The sequence below is a fragment of the Akebia trifoliata genome, chromosome 4, assembly GCF_017979445.1.
Source record: "Akebia trifoliata isolate Shusen 1 chromosome 4, ASM1797944v1, whole genome shotgun sequence".
Taxonomy (NCBI): domain Eukaryota; kingdom Viridiplantae; phylum Streptophyta; class Magnoliopsida; order Ranunculales; family Lardizabalaceae; genus Akebia; species Akebia trifoliata.
Window position 1 is genome coordinate 23,466,009 of NC_141378.1, and position 27,971 is coordinate 23,493,979.

Below are 27,971 nucleotides of genomic sequence, written 5' to 3' on the forward strand. Positions count from 1 at the left end.
TTGATCAAGAATAAAAAATTAAGATGTAGACTATAAGAGTGTTCAAAAATATATATAAGATCCAAAGGACATATACGAACCAAATGTAAAAACTCGCTAATTAACTCATATACACCATTCAAGCATCATCAATGTCCAATCCTAACTGTCAGTGTCAAGCCCTTTCTAGGGCTAAGTGCAAGCTATTGGAACAATGCCCGACATATCATCAACCTAAACCTTATAAGAAAAAGTTTAAGATTATGTGCCTTAAAGAAAGGTTGAGATAAAACTAATTGATGGGAAGATGGAAATAAGTACTCTATTGTCAAGTTCCATAACAAAGATTGGGAAACATTAGTGTCAAAGGTCTTTGGTTCGGTGTCATTTTGGGCCACTAGTATTCTTAAGCAAGTCATGGCTGAAATCCCAAAGCTTCATGCCCAAATCCTTATTTTGAGCCTGAGAAGAAGGTTGAGTTTCACAGCAATTGGCAAAGTATTTTCCGGTGACACCTTTCAAGTCAGGATGGAGAGCCACATAACAAGTTGTCGATGCACCCTATAAGACATCAAATTTCACATCCTTCGTTAGTCAACTAAAGTGCTAAGGGTCTGTTTGATTTCCCATTGAATGGTGGGAAAATGTTGTATTTCCTCTTGAATTCAATTTTTCGCCTTGGGTGATTTTCCACTCAGGGAGGGAAATTGGATTTCCACAGCCCCCCTCCCTTTTTCTTCTACAAAATGATTTTCTGACATCCTAATGCTATTCTTTTTTCTTTCACAAGTTAGGATTTTGGGCGTTATTTCTTATGATTTGGGAGTTTACCCTTAAAAGTTGTCACATCAGCAAAAAGTATTTTTTCATATCCAAAATACCCTTTATTCTGATATGACACTAAACTTGTTATTACCGTCCATTGTAAGTGTAATTATTGCACTTTTTCATAATAAATATATTTCTCTCACCTCTCTGTCATTTTCACCAAAGCTTTCATCAAAATAGTTTAAGAAGATTTCAGACAGAGAAGAGCTTTCAAAAGAAGATTGAAAACACATATATGAAAAAAAAGAAAAAAATTTCAAACGGCGAAAAATATGTAAATGAAAAATGGGAAAGCGTCTTTGTAACGAAGTGTATTACCTTCGTACCGTAGCGTAATTTATTTATAACACAGTACTTGATTAAATTATATCAGACTTTATAAAGGCATCTTATGTATATTATCATGCCATGTTAAGTCGTCACACATCTTTTCAGAAGTCAAATAATTTCCTTTGCAGGTGTAATTATTATACTTTTTCATAATATAATATATTTTTCTCACCTCACTACCATTTTCCATGAAGTTTTCATCGAAATAGTTTAAGAAAATGAAGATGATGATGAAGATGGAAAAGATTTTTTAAAAGAAGATTGAAAACATATATGCGAAGAAGAATATTTAATTAAAAAATGGGAAAGCACCTTGGTAACGAAATGTATTACCTTTATACCGTAGCATAATTTATTTGTAACATAGCATATCATCTAATAATATCATACTTTATAAAGGCGTATAGCGTTATGCCAAGCTGTGTAACCTTATTTACTTATTCTTTTTTACATTTTTTTTACTATGAGAAAGAGGAGACAAATGGATGTAAAGTATGGAGGTTGGAGCCAATATTAAAAGCTTAGGTACATAAAAATGAAATTTCTTTACTTAAGAATGGAGTTTCATTGTTGTTAATCATGTAAAAATGGAGGGACGACCAATATACCAGTAACTTAAAGATGTAAAAATAAAGAGAGAGCAAGATACCTACAACTAAAATTTCATGGAGAAGAGAAGGAAGATGAATGTTTAAATAACAAAGTAAGCTTCAATGAGAAGTTTTGCGTAAAACTATCTATACTATCAGCTACGTACTAGATTTCAGGTCTAGGTAACAACTCCCATGACAAACCTGACAAGGTTGAGGGATATTTAGGTCTTTTGGTAAAATGTAAGGGTAAAATGCCAATTGATCATAAGAGATGAGGCCTGAAATTTTAACTTGTCAAAGTTAGGAGCCTGAATCACTAAAAACCCCAAAACTCAAAATCTCTACTTCACTTCGATGTCTATCGAGTCAAGTCAACTTGAATAAAATGTATTAAATTTATACTGTTTAAAACATAATTTTTAATATTCTAAATAAATAAAATATTTCTCCACAAAAATATTATATATTGCCAAATAACTCAATCAAGTTTCTAACTAACTTAACTCAAGTTTAGTTTTTGAGTTGATTTTGCCTAGCTAACGATTGACTCGATATATTCCAAGTTGAAGTCAATTAATTTCATGATTTCACTCGAATTTTTTAGGGCTAAATCACCACAAAATCCAACCAATCCAGTCATTTTCTATGCAATAAAACCATGATCGTCATGTCATCATTATCAAAAAAGTTGAAGTTGAAGATGATTGATATTGGAAAGAGGGTTGTTTTAGATCATTTTGTATTAGTCTATAAGAGAATACCAAGGTCAAGGGGTACGTCCATATTCCAAACAAATAGGGGAAGAAGAAAAAAACAAGGATTTTTATATCATTTACCATTAGCCTATAACAGAAGACCAGGGTCTAAGCGTCATGTCACTGATTTGAAAATACAAGGAGATATCTCAAATAATTTCATAAGACAGAGCCATTCACCTTAAATGAGGGAAGAGTTAGTGCCACGCTCCTGTCAGGAACAGTGGTGCTAAGCATTTCTCTTTCAGTTCCCCACGTTGTGATGAATATTTGTGATACCCTTATAGTTTTCATATTTTCTCTAGAAAAATCATTTTTAGGAAATTTTAAAATGAAGAAGATGAATGTAAAAAATGAAGCGTTGTCATACCTGGGCAATGCTTTTCAGAAAAGGCTTCATTAAGGGAGAAGCCCAAATAAAGGCTGAAAAAAAAAAAAAAAAAAAAGATAAGATATAACTAATAAAATTTAGAGGCCATTTTTTCTATTAATAATAATTAAAGCTCTATCATACTCACCTTTTAAATTTGATGAATGACGGATTAAATCAGTAATTATAACTCCTGGGTGTAGTGAGTTTGCTGTCACATTAGCTCCTTCTTCCTGATTCAATTCGTTTGATAAATACTTGTTAGGATTATCTTAGACTAATTACTTTGTATATAAAAGTGTCCAGCAACCAATCAACTTGTCTCTTATGTAAAGAAAAAGGGATCAAACTTTGGCCCATAACTCTCGGTCGATTGGGTTCTTATATGATGCAAAGACTATGAAACTAAAGGCTTAATAGTCTGGCCCTCGGACCATATTTTTTTCTCTCTCTTTATTTCTTTTTTAGTTTATTTATAAACTCTTACTCAAATGCTCTTCCATTAGTGATCTTTATGGGATTGGACTAAATATGTGTTTGTATATGGTATGTTGTTGCTATCAATCTTAATGTGATTTGTGCTTTCTTTGTGTGAAATTTCTGGACTCATAGTGGTCCTAAGTCAGGCCTTAATGTCATGGCCAGTTTGATGTGTATGTATTGCATGAATAAGGCCATTTCTTGGTCAGTAGGAGTCAGGACATACACACTTGGAGAGACGATACCATCGAGCAGCCTTTTCATATAGTTCGACTAAAGTCGAGTTCAATGCAACATATGGTTCGTAATTAAACAAAGTTTCATTTGCTTGAAATATCATCTTAAGCTTTGTAATTAAACAAAGTTTGATTAGGCAATTATTTGGTGGGGGTCATTTCAATTTAATTCAGATAAGTCAAAGAAAGTTTCAAAAAAATACAATTGGAATTATTTCATTGATTATACAAATAACTCTGTTCGGCTTCAACAAAAAAACAAATCATTTTATGAAAAATGAAACAGCAAAAAGAATAGAAAATCACATACAAAACACAAGGATATACGTGGCTCGATAGAATGCCTAAGTCCACAGATCAGATTAAAAAAAAATCCAATCACAGTATTTTCTTTGAGTTTTACAACCCTAGAGATCTGTAACAACAACAATAGTAGGGAAAACATGTCTATCTACCCAAAAATAGAAACCCTGAAGAAAATTTTAAATAATTACCTTTTTTCAAAATCCTAAAAAAAAAAAAAAAGTGTCTGGGGCTCAACCCCCGAGCCTCTCGACTGAGGTGTGCTTCCCCTGCACTCCCAACCACTGACAAGTCAACAAGACCTTGACAAGGTCATTGTCCCATGTACCCTAACAGAATATAAGACATTTACACAACACATCTTCAATCTCCCTAAAAACTCTTAATTTATTCTTGAGATTTGAAGGTTGAACAAGATGGAATCCTATGATTGAAGGGTAAAGGTTGGTAATTTTGGGTTTTCAAAAATTTTTTGATTAGTCTATTGATTCATTGATTTATTTGACTGATCCCTTATTTTATGAAATTTCCTAATTAACAAAAAAAGATTACTAAATTTTGTGACAATGATGTTAACTTACCTGTAAATGCCTAGATAACTCATTTGCATGTAGCACGTTTGCAAGCTTAGAACGAGCATAAGCATCATAAGCATTGTACCTATCTCAAATAAATAAAATGAGGAAAAAAATGTATCTTTGATTATAATATCTTGACATCCATTAGATTTTAAAGAGAGAAAAAAATGGTAGAATTTTAAATAATAAATGTATGAAAGAGCTTTACCTAGTTGGGTCGTTTATATTCTCAAGACTAATCCAGGATCTCTTAGCATATCTATGAGCAATAGAGGAGACATTAACTATTCTTCCTTCTATGCCAGTTTCTTTAGCTGTGGCTTTAAGCTTGTCTAATAATAAATTTGTTAGTAAGAAATGTCCTGCAAAATAAGATACCCAAAATAAAATTACAGTAATTTTTTATTTTTAGTTATTGAACCAATCACGAATAACCACATGTAGTAATTTTTTTTCTATCTTTTTAAATGCTAAATTTGTTTGATAATTAAAAAATAAAATAAAAATTATATCCTGTCAAATGTTTCTTTATTATTGATTTGATAGACAACTAAAAATTAGAACAAATTTGTTTTCATTAAGCCATACCATGTAAACATGATCGTAGAACATAATGCACATGTGATGCACTAAATATAGAAATGTGAATTACAATACAATATACTATAAAAAAAAAATTGGATAAATCTTACAAGTTCTTCTTTGATTTAGACCCAGCATAATCAATTGATAACAAGATCCGATATGATGAAATTTTAATAATAATCATCAACGCTGATGCACAAAGAGAGAGTTCAATGAGGGAGGAAGGATGGTGGAAATATAGGGGATGTAACATGACTAAGAGATCATGAAAGAAGAAAATGTAGATTTTAGAAAATCTAAAATGAGAGAGAGAATAATACCAACATATAATTAAGGATATTTTGTTTATATTTAAAAGAAAATTGTTAAAGGGTCGGGAAAAATAGTTCTTTAAAAAACACATGATCACAAAACATGAAATCCAATATTAAGGTTGTATCTTTGGGACATACATTATCGTGATATGTTGGAGGGTAAAAATATGCAAGACTTAAGAGGATTACATGTGTTATGAAAGGAGAGTTCTAAAGGTAAGGCATACTAGTCTCAAGGGTCGGAACAATAACGTTTAGGGTCAATCGAAAAAAGAACGAACCCGAAAGTGGAAGGTTGGGGACCTACTCAAGAATTGTAACAAACGGTCAAATCCCTAAGAATCAAGGATTGGCACGCGGATTTAGTAATATTCCTTATCGAAATAATCCTGGAATAAAAGGAACCGAACGGGAAGGAAAATCAAAATAGAAAAAGAAATTACCAATTAGGGATAAGGAAAAGTCCAACATGGGGGATCTCCCCCATTCTCTATAAAAGGAGCATGTCAATGCCACTAAGGGATATGCTAATTTTTTGAATACTAAAACTCTGGAAAGCTTTCTCTTAAAATTAACTTAGGTATCAAGGACTTTCTAGTGCATGTCCCCTAGGAGCAAACAAAGCGAGAGAAAATAGCCTGGCAAAAATCTCAAATCACGAGGTAAATCACAACATTTACCTCCACAATTAGGCATCATCTGAGGGATTTGCAGACACCCCATTTTGGCCTAGGTCGAGCCTGAAAGCATCAGAAACTTTTTGAGAATATGCTTGACCTAAGAAAATTTCAGAGGGTTTGAAAACTCAAAATTTGCAAGCAACCAAGGTCTGAGGACAATTTTTAGCCAAATTTGACTTGGCCAAGGGTAATCCAAGGCTAGAAAAAAAATTTGGCCTGGCCAAGAGTAACCCACAGCCAGAAAGAAAATTTGACCTGGCCAAGGACAACACACGGTCAAAACAAATTTTAAGCCCAACCAAGGGTCGCCACAGCTAGAAGGAAATTTTGCTTGGTCCAAGGGTAACCCACGGCCAGGCATAAAATTTTCTTTGGCCTTGATTCACCCAAGGCCAATTATGTTTGGCAGTTTCTAACCCATGTGTACTTGAATTTTATTAGAGTTAATTGCCTTTAATCCCATCTCTTAAAGAATCTTTTCCTAAGAAAGTCTCTCCATTTTATTCTTTTACCCATCATTTAATTCTTTAATGAACCTACCATCATAGTCTTTGATCAGGGTCTAGAATGTCATTTCTAGAGCCCTAATTACATAGACTTTATCATTAAATCATACACTAAACCTTCTAATTCCATAGAGTTCATTGGTAGTCCATAATAATTCATGTTTTCAATTTAATTATGTAATTCGGAACTAATTATTGTTATTTACGTGTAACAGGAAATATTCGCAAGGTTTCAAAACGAATTTGAAAAATCTGAAGTTACTATTGTGATCCAGGATCCAAAACTAAACCGTGGACCAAAATTCAAGTCAATTGACCAAAATTATACCATGATGGTATGGTCAATGGCGACGACGCGATCAATGAAAAAAATCAAGCCTTGAGATTCGTATTGAAGCTTGGCAGCTGAAAGACATTCGTATTAAAGTAGGGCTTTGGTATTTTTGTAATCACGAAATGTTGTCGAAACCCTAACTACCCAAGAAATCTGAATATGGTATCACTATAAAAAAAAGACCAAACTAAATAGCACCTCATCTCCAATTTCCCCCGGAGGGATCTCTTATCTCTTTGAAGATCAACTTCTTTTTTTTCTATTTTTTTAGTTTTAGGTTTTTATTTCATGTTTTTTTGTTTTACGAAAGTTATAAAGGGGCTCTATCAGTTTGAAGTCGAGAAGCAATAAAGATATTTTTTTTCTCTCTCATCGTTATTTTTTTCTTTTCTCACTTTTTTTACTTTATTGTTCTTGTGATGACCATTGGCTAAATCTTCGTTAGATCGATTGAGAAAGTTGGAGCAAGATTTATTAGTGTTTTACTATTCTCCTAATTACTTCATAGCTTTATTGTGGTAGTGTTAGGTATTTATTATTAAGTTAACCATTGAATGTTTTTCAAAATTTTGATGGTTTCTTTTTTTGATAAATTCAAGAAAAAACATGCTTTACAGAGAACAATTAATGTTTATCTAATAATCTCAATTTAATTTATTGTATACTTTTGATCCGTTTATATTATAATTGTTCGATCTTCTAATCCACAAACATTAGTTTTGTTTAGTTGATTGAGATAAAAAGAGAACCAGAATTCACTAATAAAGCTTGTGAAGGTGGATCTAATAAATCTACACTTTTCTATCGTATTTTTAAGTCTTTATTTTAGTAGTTTATTTTAGATAAATCTCTTTTGAAAACTATTTTTAATCGTTTCCATAAACTTGAATTGGACTGAAAGTAAAAATATTTTGGATTAACGTTATCTTTGTGGTTCGACCCTTGATTGCTAAGGTTTTCTTTTGTTCTTTATTTTATCATCATCTACAGTTCGAACAATCTTCTTGTAATTTTCATATTCTTCCAAAAAGACCCTTAATCAAATTGGTCCTTATATAAGTGTAATTACTACTTTACCCTCATCTTGTTAGAACTAAACCAAGGTAAATTAAACTTATGACTTCTAAGTCCATCCTCAATTTAAAAATAGTCAATGTAATTAGACCAAGTTCAATGGGTTTTGACAAAAATACCCAACTCAAAAAATTCTCTAGAACATGTAAACAAAGACATTATGAATCGTAGGTTGTTAGAGGATCAGTTAGGCTAGATGACCTTAATATCCAAAACCCAAGTCCATATTTACATGCCATCTAGCCTGATTCTCTAGGATTTGACCTAAAGCCAAAGACCTAGGACTATTTTACCTTCCTCAAAGAATTTTCTAGAAACTATTACCTCTTACAATCATATCCTTTTGATCATAATGATTGGTGAGACCTATAGGTGAGTGAAAAACCATCAATTCGAAGGAAATAAGTAGTGGTAATTTCACTTTTCTTTATAGGTTTTAATGAAAATATTGGGAACCCTATGATTTAAGATAAATTTATCCCTAAGTGTCTATCAAAATCCTATAAATAAGACCTCATCCTAAGCAAAAGGGAGAGCTCATTTTTGGTGATTTAAAATTCTATCAAAACTCTCCAAAACCTCTTTAAGCCTTCTTATTTTCTCGAAACATCTCTAAAAATTCCTAGAAGAACAAATCAAGAAGAAGAAAAAAAAAGGAAAGAATGAAAGAAGAAGACTAAGGTGGGGTTAAACCCTCCATTCTCCCCCTCTAATCTATCCATTCTTACTACCCCTTTCTATACATTAAACAAGCTTATTTCATTCTTTACATTGTAACAATGTAGATCCTTATTTGCAGTAGTGAGGCTAAAAGGTAGAGAGTAAAATCTCCTAGAGTAATCTCATCTTATAAGCCCTCAATAAGTTCTTTGAAAGCATTAGATTAGGTTTTCATTTCTTTCTTTATGTTCATGCAATTTAAATTCATAGTGTAGATGCTTTACTTTCTTTACTTTACTTACATTTTAAGTTTCTTAAAATAATAATTTTTTATTTAACCTTTTTGTTGTGGCAATATAGCTAAAGATTAAACCCTCATTAGAAGTAATCTTCTCTTGATATGTCCATCATATGCATACACTTTGCACACACTCACTTCTAAAATGGCTACAAGTAAGATTGTAAGTCCCTATAGACCTATATTTAACCTTTAGAACCAACAAAAATAGTCTAAAAAATGGACAAAATCTCACGCATAAGGTCTCTAGTATTTTCATGGTGGTGTCCAAGTGAGCACATAACCCTCAAAAAGAGCATTGGGATCCAAAAAGGTGAAATCCATGTCGATTCCCACCAAAATCCTAGGCTCATAAAATATTTCAGCAAGTAATATTTTTGTTTTAGCTTGCTCATTAGCTTAGTTTCTTAGTTTTCTAAAAATAAACTACAGTTTTTTTTTGCTTCTTACTTTTTCCTATAATTTCTCTTACTCTCAAAACCCAAAAAAAATTTCTTAATCACACCATTTGGTCATTTATTAGTAACAATCTTAGGATAGGAAAGACAAGGTGCCTAACACCTTCCTTGTCCCTTAACTGAACATTTTAACCTTAGATTTTCAAGAAGACCATTTCCTCTTTTCTTATGGATATGAGTCACTACAAGCCAGCAAAACAAAATTAAAAAAAAAAATTATAGTGTCCATTTACACTTTAATTTAATGATAGTGACTCATAAATCCATATAGGTGAGCTCAAACCTCCCTAAAGGTTTCGAAGCCTGATGACTCCATTGAGGAAACCAAGGGTTCAAACCAAAATTTTAATGACCATGGATATTGATTTAGAAACCTTAATTTAATGTTTTCCTTTTTTAACTAACATTCTTATTTCTTTTGTGTTCTTTCTTGTCAAGTGGTAAATGTATGTAATAATGGGGGATTCATTTGGGGTTACCTAGTGGGATTGATTTACTTGTAAAGTTGGCACACCTTTTTTTTAATGCACTTGTGCACCTCTCGATCATAGCCAATACACAAACCACATGTCCCATAAAAATTCTCTAGTCCCGGATCCAAGTAATCTTGCGCTTTGAGGTCGCTCACCTTAAGACACGGAGACGAAAATATTCAACTCAATCACCAACCTATGAAACACTTACTTCAGCTTGTGCAGAAGTTTAAAGATTTGAGAACCATCAACCTACCTATCGCCAACCATGCATAGCCTTCAACTAAAGGTTAGGATATGTTTTGAAAAAACAATCCCAATAGATTGTGTGCTAACTCCTTGATGCTTTATAAGTTTGATGTCAAGTTGTAAGGTTACGTTTTGATAGTCATGTAATAGAATAGGGTATCCAACCAATGATAAGGGGGAATTTTCTCTTTTTCTCATTTTTTAAGACTTACATAACATTCCCTAATGGCTTAGACTCCCCAAAGTCAGTTTTCAACTTGAAGACGGTTAAAACCCATCAAAACTAGTTGAAATCTAATGTTGGGAAGAAAAAAAATTTGCAAAAAAAATAGTTTTGGTCCATAGGTTACCCATGGCCAAGGCAAAAATTTTGCTTGGCAATCTCTCAATCATGGTCAGGGAAAATATTTGCCTAGCCGTACCTTACCCATGGCCAAGGCAAAATTTTTGCCTGGTTGTACCTTACCCTTGGCCAAGAAAAAAATTTTGCATGGCCATACCCAACCCATGGCTAGGAAATATTAGGACACAAATTGGTCCCCCTATAACCAAAGGAAGTTTTTGTTATTATCCGCCTTTACCCTTGGCCAATACAATTGTGTGGTCTAATTTGAAATTCAACCATAGATCGGAACAGAACCTGGACTTTTTCCCACTCTTGTCTTCTTATGGTAAATTTAAATCCAATGTTTCTTCACATTCCCACTTAGAGTCGAGTCGAGGGTTGTTACTGTCAAAGGTAGCCTTGATTTTAGGTCCAAACTCTAGGTTTATTAAAGTATTTCGAATTTTCTCTAGTATAGGATTAAGACTCAATGTCATCACTACAATCATCATAGGTTTTCCTATGCCATTAAGTGGTCAATCTTTGTTTGGGTGAACCCAATCAAATAATTTGAATTAAAAAAAAAAAGGTTAAGAATCTGTCTCATATCTCGATCCCACCAACTTCTAGGATTCGTAGAGTTCTTTCCAAATAAGACTTAAGGCTCTGATTCTTTAGACGTATGTGCTTCTATAAGTCTAGAAGTACTCATCATTTCAAATCCAACTCCAATCCCTAATTCTAAATTGCACTTAAATCCAAAGAGAGGTGACAAGCTTTTCACCTCAATCCATAAGATAGACCTCCACACTCCCTTCCTTAGAACTTCAAAATTCTTAAGAAACATAGTATCGTCGATCCTTATTTATTTTAGGTTTGTTAGAATCTTTTATGATTAACCCTACTCATGGGTCCCTTCATTATTTCTCGTCGGCAAGGGCCGTGCAATGCTATCAATTCTTATTTATTTTAGGTTTCTTAGAACCTCTCATAATCAATCCACATGAGGGTCACCCCCAATCATCTTTTGTCGACAAGGGTCGTGCACACAACAAATCCTTATTTGTTGTAGGTTTGTACGAATATCAGGGTTAATCCTATTATAAATTCATGGGTTCAAATCTCATATAATCGAAATACCCATTTCCAAGGTTTAAAGGCAAAATGATCTTATACAACGAATCCACTTCAAGACCTTTCGGGTACAAATCTCATACAACCAATATACCTATTTCCAAGGTTCAAAGGCAAGGTGACCCAATACAATGAACCTTCTTTAAGGCCTTCCGTGTTTTACCTTACACAATCGAGGTACCCAACTTAAAGGTCTAGGGTATAGCACCCATACAAGGGACCTTTTCTTTTATGTCTCCTACATTCGAGCCATTTTTGTAATTCAAATTTATCAAAAACCTTTGGACCTCTTAAAGGTCACTTTAGATTGTAGATTGGATCTCTTAAAGATCTCTAGACCTTTAAAAGGTTATCCTAGATCGAGCTTTAATGTTAAAAAGTCTAGACATGGACCTGTCTTCATTTTTATAACTCAAATTCATAATCTTACACTTCCTTCTGTAGTTCGAGTCTCTTAAAGACCTTTGAACCTCTTAATAGTCAAATTAGTCGTACTCTCTTTCATAGTTCGGATCTCTCAAAGACCTTTGGACTTCTTAAAGGTCAAATTAGTCACATTTCCTTTTATAATACGAGTCTCTCAAAGACCTTTGGACCTTTTAAAGGGTAAATTAGTTGCATTTCCTTCCTTAATTCGGGTCTCTCAAATTCCTTTAGACCTCTTAAAGGTCAAATTAGTCGCATTATCTTTCTTAATTTGAGTTTCTCAAAGACCTTTGGACCTCTTAAAAGTCAAAATAGCTACATTTTTTTCATAGTTCTAGTCTTTCAAAGACCTTTGAACCTCTTAAAGGTTAAAATAGTTGCATTTCTTTCTTTTTTTCCCCTATTTCATTACTTAATGGTCCTTAGTAGAACATCTTAGATTCATTTAGGATAGTTCATTTACATTCTTTAGGTGTCAAAAAAATAAATAAATAAGCAATAAAGGCTTGCAATTATGATCATTTATCCTCCTAAGTTTTCAAGGTCTCTTTTGACCTCAACTTCTATTGACCTAAAACAAAACCATATATATATATAATAAAGTCATCATTTTCCTAGAACTAAAAATGAATTTTTTGTCTTTTTCTTTACCAAGGTACTTATACTTCAAAATGATCTTCTATGCTAAGGATGTAAAAATTGGTCGTCTAAAGATTAAAGGATTGAAAAGAGGGACCACAACACAAATTCAGTATCATATCAGTTCTACGGCTGTTATCATAGAGCCAATGGTAGAACTGAGTCTCCAACTATTGAAAACTCATTCGTTATAAACAATTCAACTGGAAATCATCTGGTTAGTAAAGAAACATTTGAGAAACTAAACAATCAAGTGGTATTAATTGGGAATATGCTATCAACACTAATTCAGATTCCGAGGGTTATTCAAGCTATTCAGAATCATGCAAACGATTCAAAATAGTTTAGTTAGCAAATACTCATAGTGGCACCAACTCTTGATCCTACGTCGGCATAAGCTCAAAAAAATGTGCCAACACCAATATCGGTACTAGATCAAACCATGAACATTCCTTCCCTCATTTTTACTTAATGTCCACTTCTACACCATGCCAAGATAGCACATGAAGGAGAGTCAAATTGGGTTAGGATGCCTGAGAGAAACTACGCGGAGAACAAACTGTCAAATAACGTGGATGGGATTATGGAAGAATTGAACTAATTAATAGGAGGAAATTCCCAAGATAACTTTGGGTTTGATGATCTATGTTTCTATCTGGACTTCATACCACCAACGGACTTCAAGAGTCCAAAGTTTGAGAAATACAATGGCATTATATGTTCTCTCACCCATCTAAAATTGTATTATCGCGTTATGTGCCAATTCGAAAGAAATGACAAGCTCCTAGTGTAGATGTTCCAGAGGTGCTTGATTGGGATAGCACAAAGATGGTTCACCCAGTTGGACCATAATAAAATCTAGTATTGGAGAGACTTAGCCACCATTTTTATGGGAAATTATCGGTTTAATATAGATGTGGCGTTGAACAGACAAGGTGTAGCCAAGATGACAAAGAAGCCCAAAGATACCATCTGAGAGTATGCTCAACGATGGAGGGAGTTCGCTTCACAACTGAAGGCTCCCATGACAGAAATCGAACTGAACACAACGTTCATCTCAACACTAGGACATCATTACTATACACATCTCATAGGACACACCGCATCCAATTTTTTCTCATTATACGTAAGAATTAAAACCCTAATTTAAAGAAACCTAGTCAATCAAATAAGACTTAAGTCAAAATCATAATTCACCTTATCTAAAAGAAACATAATTAAACACCAACTCTTCCAAAAAATCTATAAATATGAGCCTCTACAACCCAATCTCTCAAGTAAAAGAAAATCCTAGGAAAAATAGGTCAAAAAGTCCCCTTAACCTTCTCCAAACCCTGATTTTGAAGTCCTAACCCCCTACCTATCATCCAAACCCTAGTTTTTGTTCAAAAAATCTCAAAAATCCTCAAAAAAAAAACCTAGAAATCCTTAAAAAATACTTAGAAATCCATCAAAAAATTAGGAAACACTCAGATCTAAAAAGAAGATACTTCATCTTAGATATCCGAAGTAGACCCAATGAGGGAAGCAAAGCAAGGAATCTCATATGAAGAGTCTTCCGCCAGTTCTGAGGGAACAAATCGTTGCGATCATCTAGGTATTTTTTTTATTTATTTATTTTTAGGTCAGTTTAGCAATGCAATAATTTTTAAGAAAAGTAGAAATCGACATTTGTCGGGCGGAATTGGTGCCTAACACCTTCCGATCCCGTAACGTGATCCCCGGACCATTTCTTTTTCGTAGATTAGTACCTTTTTTCGATTTTGAGTCATGTTTCGATTCCTAGACCTAAAACTAGGTGGCGACTCCCGCGGATCAAGGGCGTTTTCACTGAGATATAATAAACTTTTGTTTAAAAAAATGCCCATATTTTGAAATGACAAAGAATAAACGAACACGCTTGACTTGAGTGATGTCATCCTTTGAAATTCTAATACTCTTAAAAACATCATATGCGCAACTTTGAATAGATAAATATTGAAAGTTTAGATTTTTCTTTCGAGATTTGAAATTAATTTGTCTTTCTTCTTTTTGGATCATTTAGTCAAATGAACCTTCCTTTGAAAGTTAGAGATGATTTCGATGTCTTCTAAGCTTTTATCAATTTAGGCCCTGACATTGTCCTTTGTATGAACCTTCTTCTACGGCACAAACATTGAAGCAAATTTCTTAGATTCTCCTTTCGGATTCTTCTTTAATGGTGTATTGACTTTTGCTTAGATCATCCTTCTAGTTTTTCAATCTAGTAGATTACAAATTTTTTATGCTCTTCCTTTTGTTTAGACCATCTTTTTTATTTTCAGCCTAACGAGCTTGCCTAAGTTGCCCTTATGGGTTTTCAACCTAACAGGCTTTTACTTTTCTTTTTCGAAAGATTCTTTTTGGTAATAGCACGAACTTCCCTTAACCATTTTGAGTGATTCCTAAAAGAAATTTTTAGGTAGGCTTATGATGGGGTTCAGAAAAAAAGGATATACGATTCAAAATATTGAAAAATACCCCTAATCTAACATGCTCTCCATTTCTAATATAAAAAAGTTTAGTTTCTTTTCAAAATGCCCCTAGTTTGGCATTTCAATTCTTCTCTCTTTGACACTCTGGATGAGATTTTTCTTTGAAAAACACTTTCTTCTTTATTCATTTTTTCTTTGTGTTCATTTTGATGAGTATAGATCTCTATATCTTTTTTTGATAATATTATTTTTGTTTGAGACCGGGCCTGAAGTAACTTCTCAGGTTGCCTAAGTATCCCAATTTCATTTGGGATCAGGTTTGAACGTAGTTCGAACTACCCTCACTGAGGTTTGTTGGTGTAGTTTAGAAAGAATAGCTATATTTCCATGTAGGATATGAGGGCTAGCAAAGGAAAATTTTGAAAAGGGTAAGATCGTAAAAATGCATCGATTGAAGAAAGGCCTACTTAAATGAGGTATCGCATAATCTGGTCGAGGTTGGTTAATAGATTTGCCTTGTAAGGTCTCTTTGACAATGATTGATCTGCCCTAGTTGGGCTCAAACTTTCTTTAGTGGAACTCCATTTTTTTGGATGAGTGATTTCATTTTCAACATTGAGTACTTGAGTTGGCTTTCATTTATAATCTTGACATTCAATTCTGGCTCTAATAGAGTATTTTTTTTTCTAAAAGGAAAATCATTGTCCCTTGTTTGTCTTGATGTCTTCATCTTTAGCATCCATAGTGTAATGTTTCTTTCCTTGACATCGGAGATAATAAATTCTAAATATTACGCCTTGTATCTAACATGATAAACTCCATGTCTTTAAGTGTTTGATCCAATTTGATGGGTCAACTTTGAGTATCTGAACTCATTGGTGACATTTAATTTTTTTGAGTGCAATTCATATTCTGAATTTCTTACCTTTGTTCAAGATCCACTCAAGGTACGATATGTCTTTGAATTGTCAAAGTAACCTTCGATTCTAGGGATATATGTTGTACCCACAAGTGAAATTCCTTTCTTAACTTAAACAATCATTGGACAAAAGGATTCATTGTTAGAAGATACTGGTACTTACACTTAGCATATCCTCATAGGATCATGTGAAAACATCCCTGCGCTCTTTGAGTAAGTTCATTATTTTCTCATGTTCCTTTAGGAATTGGGTAGTTTTGACTTGCACTTCTCAAGTATTATCCTTAGTTTCAAGGTTCAATTATCTTCTTCTTTAGCCTTTGAAAATTTGTTGCACACATGATAATGAAAATACTTTTTTATTGCATTGGAATAAAAGGATTTCATTATTAAACTAGAACAAAGACTCTTGTAAATAGAACCACTCTTTGAAATCTAAAACAACTTGGATACTAACTAGACGGATTGGGCACTATGAGACAAGAAATAAAAAGAGAGACAAGGATAACTAGATGGTGTTTTACACAGAAGGCTCGACATTTCACTTAAAGATTATTTTCCCTTCGTTGATGAGGTCCTGAATAGTGTGGAAGAGAAATATGCATTTGTTGGTGTAATGTCCTGTAACCTAGTGAAACTCGCAGAATTAGTAACTTTTATGATGTTTTGAAGGGCATTAAGTATTGATTTAGGCTGCAATGACGAGATCAGTCATTTCTTTGTCAACATCTTCAAGACAATACTAAAAGTCATCCTGAGATCGTCAAACTTTCTTTTGGGTAACTACCGATTGTTTTGGAGTTGAATTTGCGACCTTTGGTCTAAACTACTTCATAAACTCTTCCACAATTTCTTCTTAGGTGTGAAGGCGAGATTGTATTAGCAAGATAAAACATTAGAGAGCGGGTCCTTCAAGAGTGGTGTAAAATAATTGTACCATTTGTTCATCTCCCAATCCTCGAAGATGCATGTCCCTGACATATGTTTAAAGGAGAGTTCTTGGGCAAAAAGTTTCGTCATACTAGGGCGTACTTAGTAGTTCATATTTTTTCGAAGGATCGATTCTAGTCGTTGAATCCCCTTCATGTCTGTCTTCGTTGTCGTGGCATACCATTATTGGATGGCATTGGCAAACATGATTCATCTGGTTCACAACACCTTACATGATTTGACATAGATTAGTCTTGTTGAAAACTGAAAATCCTTTAAAAAAATAAATTGAAGATCATGATCAATAAGGGTAAAGGATTTGACCAAACAATGAATACTATGCTAGATGACTTGAGAGAATAACCGGGGTAAAAATGTATTAGACAGACTTAACACAAAATAGGATGACGTAGAATGTTTTAGAGCAATTTCAACTAAATAAAATATTTTCTTCGTTGTTGAATCTAAATGCATCCTTTATCATCGTCGGGTTTATCAAAATGAGAAATTAATAGAATAACCCATAATAAGATGGGCAAAGTGAGGTGGCTCCATGAATGAATCCACGCAGTCAATCAAGTTATTGGTTTTATTCAGACCAATCTGACCTAATGGGTTAAACTAACCCTTTCTTTGCTTGTAATCAATTAGTCCATTCTCTTTTGTAAAAGTTGATCAAAATATTTGTTCAAAATGGGTCAATTGATTAACTACGAACTATTTCGATCCATTGGGATAAACTGAGTGGTTTATGACCAAGAACCAATCAATCTAATTGATTTGGTGTAATTCAATAAGACCCATTTTCAATTAAACTGACCGATTGGTTTGATGTGAACTAGGTTCAATCCAATGGATCGGCATAGTTAATCAATTAAGTTAATTTTATTGGGTCAGACCGATATTGCAGGTTCAATTTCAGAGGGGTGGACCAATCCACCCATTGACCTTTTTGTTAGATTGAATGAAGCAACCTGGGAGCACCCACGATAAGTGTGGGTCGTGTTCTATAGGAAGATTCCGAGATTCTAGGTTTATTATATGCAAAACAATTTAGCTAGTCACCTTTGGCCAAGTGCACCTATATACCTATCGAGCATACTCAATCAGACGATATGTGGTGACTTGGTTTGATATACCGTATAGGTAGAAGGCTAGGATTATAACCTTCATAAATGGTTTAGCATCCCACAAGGAGACCGACTACATATTAGAAAAAAGGCTATGGTCACCCTAACATGGGTGCATCAATACACTTTTCAGGGTCACCTGATCGAACGATACGAATTCTCCAATTTTATATACCATAGAGGTACATGACTGGGGTTGTGATTTTCATGAATGACGTTGCATCTCCTGCATTGCCTAAGGGGATCGGGTCACGTACTCGTACCACATTGGCTATAAGGGACATGCAAACATGCAATGCATCGTAATTTAGATGTGTTAGTGGTATGTGCAAATAAGGTGGCGTACTCCCGGGGCATTTTTTAGATAAATGGGCCCATGGGCTAGATCAGATCATCAAAATATGATATTACATAAATATTTATCAAAAAACATATAAGTATCCATAACATCAAAATCAAGATCAATGCACGCACATCAAATATGTATATCAATTAAGATCAGGGCATATCAAATAGGCAATCAATCAGGATAGCACAAAATTAACCAATCATCGACCAACCATTGAAATAGGCACAAAAAAAATGTTTCATTATATATAGATGTTAAACTCAACAAAACAAAAAGATTTTTTTTTAAATCAATTATCATACACAAGCTTCAATCCTAGGCTCAAAGGAGAAAGCAGACATAAATTCTTTAGCTTTCCCATTCACAAAACACTTGGACAATGTAGTTTATTCATTAGCCACCAAATCAAATAAAATATAACTACTAATCTCACATGAGTTCACATAGATCAGTATCTGATCGTTAGATCCCACATAGTTTATATCAGCTTTCTTGCCATAAAACTAATGTGACATCCAAAGAAGCATTACCACTATCTATTGCAATGATCGATCCTCTTCAGAAAACCTCTACACTTTAAGACTTGCTCTTTCTAGGCACTCGGATAAGACCGCAACCAGCATTTCACCTCTACATTCATCCACATCGATGGAATACTTAAAAAAAACTAGCAACAGCCTTGGGTACTCAAAGAGCCACTTCCATGCGAGATTGCAAGCAACAATAGTACCTGATAAGCTAAGGAAATATATAATTTATTTTCCATCTTTGATTGTTATAACCAACAAGTATTCCTTAGATAGGCTCCTCTGCATATTAGTTGCCTTCACATCTCAAGCCTTACTAAGGAAGTAAACGGTCTCATCTCTGGTTAATTCAGATCCCATTGAGTTGTTGGTCTTTTGACTTAGCATAATTTCTTCTTCCCAACAATCTTTACCCAAGTCATAGACTTTAATAGAAAAGCTTGGCGAGTATAGATCTCTATACTTTTTTTGGAGAATATTCTCTTTTTTTAGACTGGGCCTGAACTAACTTCTCAAGTTGCCTATGTACCCTAATTTAGTTTGGGATCAGGTCTAAACATAGTTCGAACTACCCTCCCATGGGTTGGTTGGTATGGTTTAGAAAAAAATGGCTATCTTTCCATGTAGGATATGAGAGACTAGCAAAGGAAAAATGCATTGCTCGTATATACATATCCCTGACATACATGCATAAGTAAGCTCTTGGACAAAAAGTTTCATCGTTATTAGGCATGCTTAGTAATTCATATTTCTTCTAAGGATTGATTTTAATTATTAAATATCCTTCATGCCTGTCTTGGCATGCCACCACCGAATGGCATTGATAAGCACGATTCATCTGATTCACAAAACCTTGCATGATTTGATATCGATTAGGTGTAGTAAAGATTGATGATCTTTTAAAAAAATAAATTGAAGATCAAGATTAATAAAGGCAAAGGGTTCAACTAAACAATGAAGATTATGCTAAACGACCAGTTAGATGACTTGAAAGAAAACTTGGGTAAAGATGTATTAGACTGACTTGACACAAAATGGGATGACAAGAATGTTTTAGAGCAATTTGGACGAAATAAAATATTTCCTTCGTTATTGAATCTAGATGCATCATTTATTATCATCGGGTTTACCAAAATGAGAAAAGAATGACCCACAGTCGGATGAGCAAAGTAAGGTGACTAGTTTAATTTATTTGATCAGATTGATCAAAATAAGATAATGAGCATTCGTTGATTTGACTGGCTCCATGAATGAATTCATGCGCCAAATCATGTTGTTGGTTCCATTCAGATCGATCTTACCTAATGGGCTAAACTAGCCATTTCTTTGCTTGTAATCAATTGATTCATTTGATTTTGTAAAAATTGATCAAAATGATTGTTTAAAATGAGCCAATTGATTAGCTACGAACTATTCCAATCCTTTAAGAAGAACTGAGTGGTTTATGACCAAGAACCAATCAGTCTAACTGACTTGGTGTAATTCAATAAGACCCATTTTCAATTAAACCGATCGATTGGTTCAATGTAACTAGCTTCAACACAATAGATTGGTATAGTTTATCAATTAAGTTAATTTTATTGGGTTAGACCGATATTACGGGTTCAATTTGAACGGTGTAGACTGGTCCACCCACTTTCCTTTTGGATAAATTGAATAGAGTAACCCGAAAACACCAATGGTAAGTTCAAGTCGTGACCATAAGAAAGTTTCTAGACTCTAAACTTATTACATGCAATGGAATTTATCTGGCAACCCTTGCCTAAGTGCACCTATATACTTCTCAAGCTTACTCAATCAAACGGTACATGGTGACTTAATTTGATATATCGTATAGGTACGAATCTAGGGTTGTAGTTTTCGTAAATGGTTTAGTGTCCCACAAGGAGACCAACCATGTACAAATATTACATTAGCAATCAGGACATAGGACTTTGTAGTTTACAATAAGAAAAAGACTCAGGTCAACCAACATAGGTGCATCGATATACCTTTCAGGGTCACCTGCTTTATATAGCATAGAGGTACGTGATTGGAGTTGTGGTTTTCCTAAATGACATCACATCTCACGTGGAGACCAGGCCATGCACTAGTACCACATTGGCTATAATGGACATTCATGCGTGTAATACAGCATAATTTAGACGTGCTAGTGGTGTGTGCAAATAAGGTGGGGTGCGCTCAGGGCATTTTTTAGATAAATGGGCCCGTAGGCCAAATCAAATCATCAAAATATAGATATCACATAAATATTGGTCAAAGAACATAAAACCCATAACATCAAAAATCAAGATCAAGGTATGCACATCGAAAATAGATCTATTAGGATCATGGCATATTAGATAAGCAATCAATCAGGATAGTGCAAAAGAAAACAAAAGTGATTAATCAAGATAACACATAAATAAAATTAATCACTGACCAACTATTGAGATAAACACACAAAAAACTCTTTTTAACTAAATTATGTTATATTAACAAAACAAAAAGTTTTCAAATTGAATAATGTTTTATAAAACAAAAAGACTTTTTTTATCCAAATGGTGCTTTATAATATGTTTTAATAGATGAACGAAGTAATTATGTTCGCTCTATCATAAGAATGAACATTGCAATCCTTCAAGAATATCACAATCAGTAGAACCTATAAATAATTGCTGCAAACCCCCAAAAATTAGGTGAAAAAGATAAGGGATGCACATCCTATTCATATTTATTTATGGTTGTGCGACTTTTGGATGCAATATTCCTCTTCTTCATTCGACTAAAAGGTCATATTGTCAGATCCATGATATACATATAGATCACCTAGCTCCAAGATTTATAAGATTTGAAGTAATAGTCGGGTGTAATCTCCTTCACCTTGTAGAGCTTACTATAAGCAATTCTTGGGAAATCATGATGCTCATTGTGGTACCCAACACTCCATGTCAAGAGGTTCAAGGGCCCATAGTACGAATATGTCTATTGGTCTGGCTTAAAAATGTAGTGCTCTAGCCATCGGGTGCATCCCACCACCAAAAAATGTCAATAGGATCATGTAATCGAGAGACTTCCAACCCTAGAAATAAATCATAGTAGCATTAAGGGAAAGTTGGATGACCAAGTTCATGAACTCCCATAGACTGGGGAGTTAAGAAAGAAAGGCCAAAGGATGTAGAAAAAGAGCTGTAAGAAGACCCATATGGACTTGGTCAAGATGTTGGTGACAACACAGACTTCAGTCTGGCTTGGGATGTCTACATCAATGCCATCGACACCTTGAAAACGATGGTGCTCTAAGTGATACTTCTGAAAGGTGACGGACATAGGGACGCCAATAAGGAAGTTGGCGAAGATTTTAAGGCATCGATTGTATACAAGGGTTGAGAATGCAAAGTTGTGACTTGGCTCGTGAATGGCTAAAAATAGATTGTGGTTGAGAAAATAGCCAAAAAAGTAGGCAACTGTTAGAATCTTCAACCAGACTGAATTGTATAAGAAAGTTGCAGTCCACAACTGAAGCCCATGGATCAGGTCCGAAGAGTTCTCTGATCTGAGGGTATTGAGAGAGGATATGTTGCCTTCGTGAAGCATGCGGTTTGTCCGTGTAAGACCATAAGAAATCCATCGCCATCATTCCAATTTCTTCTCTCTCTTCCACCCCCCCCCCCATCTCTCATTCTCATCTCTATCTCTCTCTCTCTCTCTCTCTCTCTCTCTCTCTATCTCTCTCTTGCGATCCATTTTCTTTTCTTATTTTAGAAAAAAAAAAGTAAAACTACTCTCCAATTTCTAAAGAAATAAAAATAAAAATAAAAAAAAGTAAACTAAAATATCAAATGTTAAATAATGGGTTCCAACAACACGTCCCCAACAGTTGCGGGAAATTAAAATATCAAACAATCAAAGGGCATTTCACAAATACGCCTAAAACTGTGGGAAACTAAAATACCAAGCATTCCTAATGAGATTTCAAAAACATGCTCAAAATTACAAATTAAAATATGAAATACTCACTAACATGCAAAAAAATAATTAGGCCAACTTTGCAATGCATCAATCTTTAAGATTTTCAAATTTGATCTTCAATTATCCTCAGTGGAGTCGCCATTGAAAGCGCCCTAGATCCGTGGGTGCAGATTTGATATTTTCTTTTTTGAGGATTCGTCACCTAGTTTATGGTCTATGAACCAAAAATGACTCTAAATAAACAAGAAACACATAACTGCAAAGAGATTATGAGTACGGGGATCAGGTTATAGGATTGGAAGGTGTTAACCACCAATCCCATTCAACGAAAGTCAGTCTCTACTCTTTCCAAAGATTTACACGAAAAAATAGCCTAAGTCTAAAATAAATTCTTTTTACTTGAGTGACTGTGACAATCTGTTCCCTCATAAAGTAGCAATGAGTATTTTTCATATGCATCTTCTCGATTTGTCTTTGCTTCTAGATCTGTTCCTGATCTCTGAAATGAGACTTTCTTCTTCTAGATATAGATGTTTTATCACTTTTGTAGTATTTTTTGAGTGTCTTTAGGTTGAAAATTAAGACTTGAGGGTTAGGTATTTATTTAGGACTTCGGATTTAGGGTTTTGGAAAAATTTCGAAAAAATTTTGACATTTGCTTTTTAGGATTTCTCAAGACCTCCAAAATTAGGTGGTGGACGCTCTTTTTTAAAGGCTTTGTTGATAAGATTAGGGTTTGATTATGTTTCTTAGAGATAAGATCTATCTTTAATTAATCTGTTAAGTGGCTTAGATTAGTTTCTAATTAGGTTTTATTTGAACTTTTAATTTTTTAACTTACGTAGAATGAGTTTTTTAAATTTTAGAGAACCCCCCCCCCATGGAAGTTTCTTTATTAAATTATTATAAATTCTTCGAGACCCCCGATGGAGGGTTCTTTATTAAATATCAGGTGGGCCCCACTTGCATAAATGGGCCACCACTTAAAATTTAGTCCATAAACTTAATTAATTGAATTTATTTGTTCAAAATTTATAATTTGATTTCACTTTACGTTAATTAATATTTTAATTATTAGTTTCGGATTTTTAAATTTTAGGATTGAAAATTTATCATTTTGCCCTCAAAGAGGATTTTTCCGTTGGGATGTTGTTTTTTGACATTTTGGGATGTTTTGGAATTAATTTTTTGTACGGAATTCAATGAGAGTATTGCTTTTGGTCACTTATAGGTTTTTGGCATGAAATAATCATGGACCCTATGAGGGGTATTTTGGTAATTTTAGCAAATTTTATCAAAATTAGCTAAACAGTTTATTTGATTTTAGTTTGTTATTTTATGTTTTTGAAAGAATTTTTGTAAGTGTAACATGGCCTCTAGGGGTGTTCTGGCATCAGAGGCATTTTGGTAATTTGATCATTTTTGATGATTTTCTCATAAAGGTTTTTTTTGTCTCAAAATGATGATTTCTATGTTTTGAGTCATATTTTCCTAGCGTAACAAGGTTCTAAAGTTTATTTGCTTGAAATATTTTATCCGAGCTTTGGAAATATATCTAGTAAGAAATAAAAAAATTTAGAATATTCATCCATCATTGGGAATCATGGCAATCGAGTTGATAAGTATTAATCAAGCAAGTGCAAAAATGAGTATCTACACATGGTTGATTCCATTGGCTTTTGAAAGAGAATGAGAGGAGGCAATTTATTTCAAAAGGAATTCAAATCTTTCCAACCTCTCTTTCTTTTCATTATAAGTCATCTTCCACTCATCCACCAAGGCATCCAATTGTGCCTAGAGCTTGGCCTTCTAAACTTGGAGCTCACCTATTTTTTTTCACTCTTCTTCTTCAAAGAAACCTCGAAGTCGGCCAATGTCTTTTTTGAGTCTTGATTTATTGGGGCCCACTGCTTCCAAATGTATTAGAACTCCTTCTACTACCCCACTTCTTCTTTGAGGATAGAAATCTTTGATCTTTCTGAACCACAATAGCTCAACTCTCTTTAAAAAGTTGGCAAAGCATTTTGGAAAGCTTAGCTCGCCCTAGGGTGAAACAAAAATAGAGTTGTAGACTTACATAATAATAAGAGGTAGGGAGGCAGCATTAAAGTATAAAAGATGTACAAAATGTATAGAAATGGAAAAAATTAAAGAAAAAGGCTATGTGTAGCAAGGTCAGAAGTTACCTGAACAAAACTCTAGAAGATTTCATTGAACAATGACTCGAAATCCATGTTAAGAGAGGAGTAGGTGACATATTTGTCACTTAAGTTGGGTCGCCTAGAAGATAACCCTGGCTAACCCCCCCCCCCCTCCCCTCCTTGAGAGCAAAAATGGACTCGAGGATCCGAAAACCCCAATTTTTGGGCACAATAATAAAGGCCATTTTCCATGTCGGAAAGGGCCTAAGGGTTTGAAGAGGTCAAGGTAGTCTACCCTAACCCTTTCCTAAAGGTCAAGTGAGACCTCTTGTTGGCGAAAAAGGTCGAGATCTGGTTCACTACTACTCTAAGATACGAGTAACCTTTTGACGAGCTTTGTCATCTAGCCCAAGCTAATTTTTAGTTTGGGACAAGTAAAGGATTTGTACTTCAATGTCTTAACCAGTAGTATTAGGAGTAGGAGAGTTGCTAATAAGGGCATAAAAGGGGGCTTTCCTCACACAAAAGGGGTTCTCTATTTCTTTTTTTCTCATCTCTTTTTCATTTCTCTTTTTCTCCCATCTTCTTCCTGGTCCCTTCAGTGATGTAAAGAGGACTAGGGGTAGGAGGGTCGGGTGTGTCATATAGGGTGACTTCAAGCCTGAGATTGGAATTGGAAGGGAGAGAGGAGTGTGTAAAATTCAAATCCAAAGTAATGGGGGAATGAAACTTCGGGTTGGTGATACACTTCCTCAACTTCTTGTCTTAAAGGATTGCTTCAAGAATGGGGACAGGAGATGGATGAGTATCCTTCGGGTACCCTGCAAGATCAAAGACTGGATGTTCAAATAGTTGGGAAAGCAATTAAAATCTCAAGCTCAAGTTACATCCAAACTTCTAAGAAGGGGCATTGTGGAGGGTCAAAATCCACAAGCCTTAAGAAGATAACATGTGTCATAGAAGGGGAGTTATAAAGGTAGGGGGTACCGGTTTTAAGGTTCGAGGGTTTTTTTGTTGGAACAATAGCTCTCAGGGTCAATCGAAGAAAGAATGGACCTAGGAGTAGAAGGATAGGTACCTGCTCAAGAATCGCAACAAACAATCAATCCCTTAAGAAAAAAAGATTGGTGCGTGGATTTAGTAATATTCCTTACCGAAATAATCTTGAAATAGAAAGAATCGAAAGGGAAGGAAAATCTAAACAGAAAATCAATTACCAATTAGGGATGAGGATGAATAAGGAAACATCCAAAAGGGGGGACCTCCCCCATTCTCTATAAAAGGGGCATGCCCATTCCACCAAGGGGTAAACAAATTTTGAGTACTAAAACTCTGAGACGCTTACTATAAAAATTGACTTTAGCATCAGAGGCTCTGTGGTGCAGGTTCTTCAGGAGAAAACGGACAAGAGAGAAAAGCTTGGCAAGAATCTCGAATCACGGGATAAATCACAAAATTTACATCTGCAATATGTATAAATCCTGATTGCTCGATTTCCTATTTAACAGTTAGGATCATGTTTTTTTTTTTCATGAATCACCTTATCCCAATCCTCAATTGTACTTGCCTATTTTAAATTTTAATTAATATGAATTTCAATAAACAATACCTATGCTTAAGCCTCTCATTTTGTGTTAATGCATGCACATGCATGTGATCATTACTTTCTTACTCATAATTTGAGTTACCTAAGTGATTAGTTCATAATTTGAGTTACCTAGGTGGTTGGTTGCAAACTGCATTTCTATTCCATCCACGGATAATTGGAATGGGCAAGCCATTATTCCTGCATTGTTGCTATCCAAACAAAAAATACTTAGCATGGAACAAGAAAATTCACACACAAACATACAAATTAGTTTGAGAATTACATACATGAGTATATTTAAGGGTTGTTTGGCTGAATTGAAGGAGTGAGCAAAAGAGGTGACAGAATTAATGGAGCTGAGGTCCATCTCCATCACATCAAGCTTTGCTTTGGGGTTCTCTTTGAGAATTCTTTCTTTAGTCCTCAAACCACTCTCCAAATTTCTGCAAGGGATGATGACTTTGGCCCCTCTTAAAGCCAAAACTCTTGTTGTTTCTTCTCCAAGCCCACCTGTTGCTCCTGCCATAAATAAATAAACTTTCATTTTACACAAAAATATATATAGATTTATTTCACCATTATTGGTTACATAATCAATCATTATTATCATAAAATATTACATCATTTGGACTGGAGATGGAGCATATCTCGACGTTAGGATTAGTCTAGTGTAGATCGCCGGCATTGATTGATGTGTATCTCAAGGACAACCTAAGTGAGCATCCTGAGATTTGCACCTCTTCTATCATACCAAGTGACAGGATTAAAAGTGGATCTTACCAGGTTAAAAAAGAATATGAGGAAGGAAAAACTCCTAATTAATTAAATGGTTCTATTATTTGAATTATAATGAATTGGACAAAATTATGGATTTATTAGGATTGATTACCCTCATTATTATTTTTTCTTTTATTTTGGGAGAGTTGCATCAAACAGACAGCTGAGAATAGAAGAACACAGATTTACTTGATATCAGTACTACCCATTTAAGGGAGTAGTACAAATTTTTCTAGAGAAACATTTTTTTTTGGGGGAATTCTTGACATCTAAACTGCTTCTCAAAACTTTGGTTTAAACTTCCAAATGAAATAAAACAGTGAAAATGAGAGGAAACATAGAATTAACAAGAGTGAACCTGTGACAATGGCAGTAAACCCGGTTGCGTCGATCCCATCTGCGACTTGTTCGGCCATAGACGATGAACCGAACGAGATCGACCCTCCCATTCCTAACCAGCTCCACATACTCATATCTTTTATCTTTAACACTTTGTTGCAAAAGTTGGAAACTGTAGAGTAGAGTGGAAGATAGAAGATGAGAATGAGAATGAGATGATGTTGGAGACAAGGGTCCACGTCCACTACCTCAAATAAACT

General features: G+C 34.4%; 1 protein-coding gene and 2 pseudogenes across 2 annotated transcripts; all 3 read right to left on the reverse strand.

Annotated features, from left to right (window-relative positions):
* Positions 1-27,966, reverse strand: LOC147404535 (short-chain dehydrogenase TIC 32, chloroplastic-like). Of its 2 annotated transcripts, none has more exons than XM_086440542.1 (8): positions 27,731-27,966; positions 26,883-27,105; positions 26,725-26,804; positions 4,661-4,814; positions 4,456-4,534; positions 3,004-3,088; positions 2,856-2,908; positions 1-540 (listed from the first exon to the last, which is right to left on the reverse strand). In XM_086440542.1, exons 1-8 carry the CDS (start codon positions 27,843-27,845, stop codon positions 364-366), a joined length of 966 nt encoding a protein of 321 aa, XP_086296668.1. In that variant the 5' UTR covers positions 27,846-27,966; the 3' UTR covers positions 1-363. The 2 variants fall into 2 exon arrangements, with proteins under 2 accessions (XP_086296668.1, XP_086296667.1); XM_086440541.1 differs by having other exon boundaries at positions 26,883-27,114; positions 27,731-27,965.
* On the reverse strand, positions 18,685-19,648 carry LOC147404536 (F-box only protein 13 pseudogene; annotated as a pseudogene).
* Positions 21,619-22,570, reverse strand: LOC147404537 (sphingolipid delta(4)-desaturase DES1-like pseudogene; annotated as a pseudogene).
* Positions 27,967-27,971: the final 5 nt, after the last annotated feature.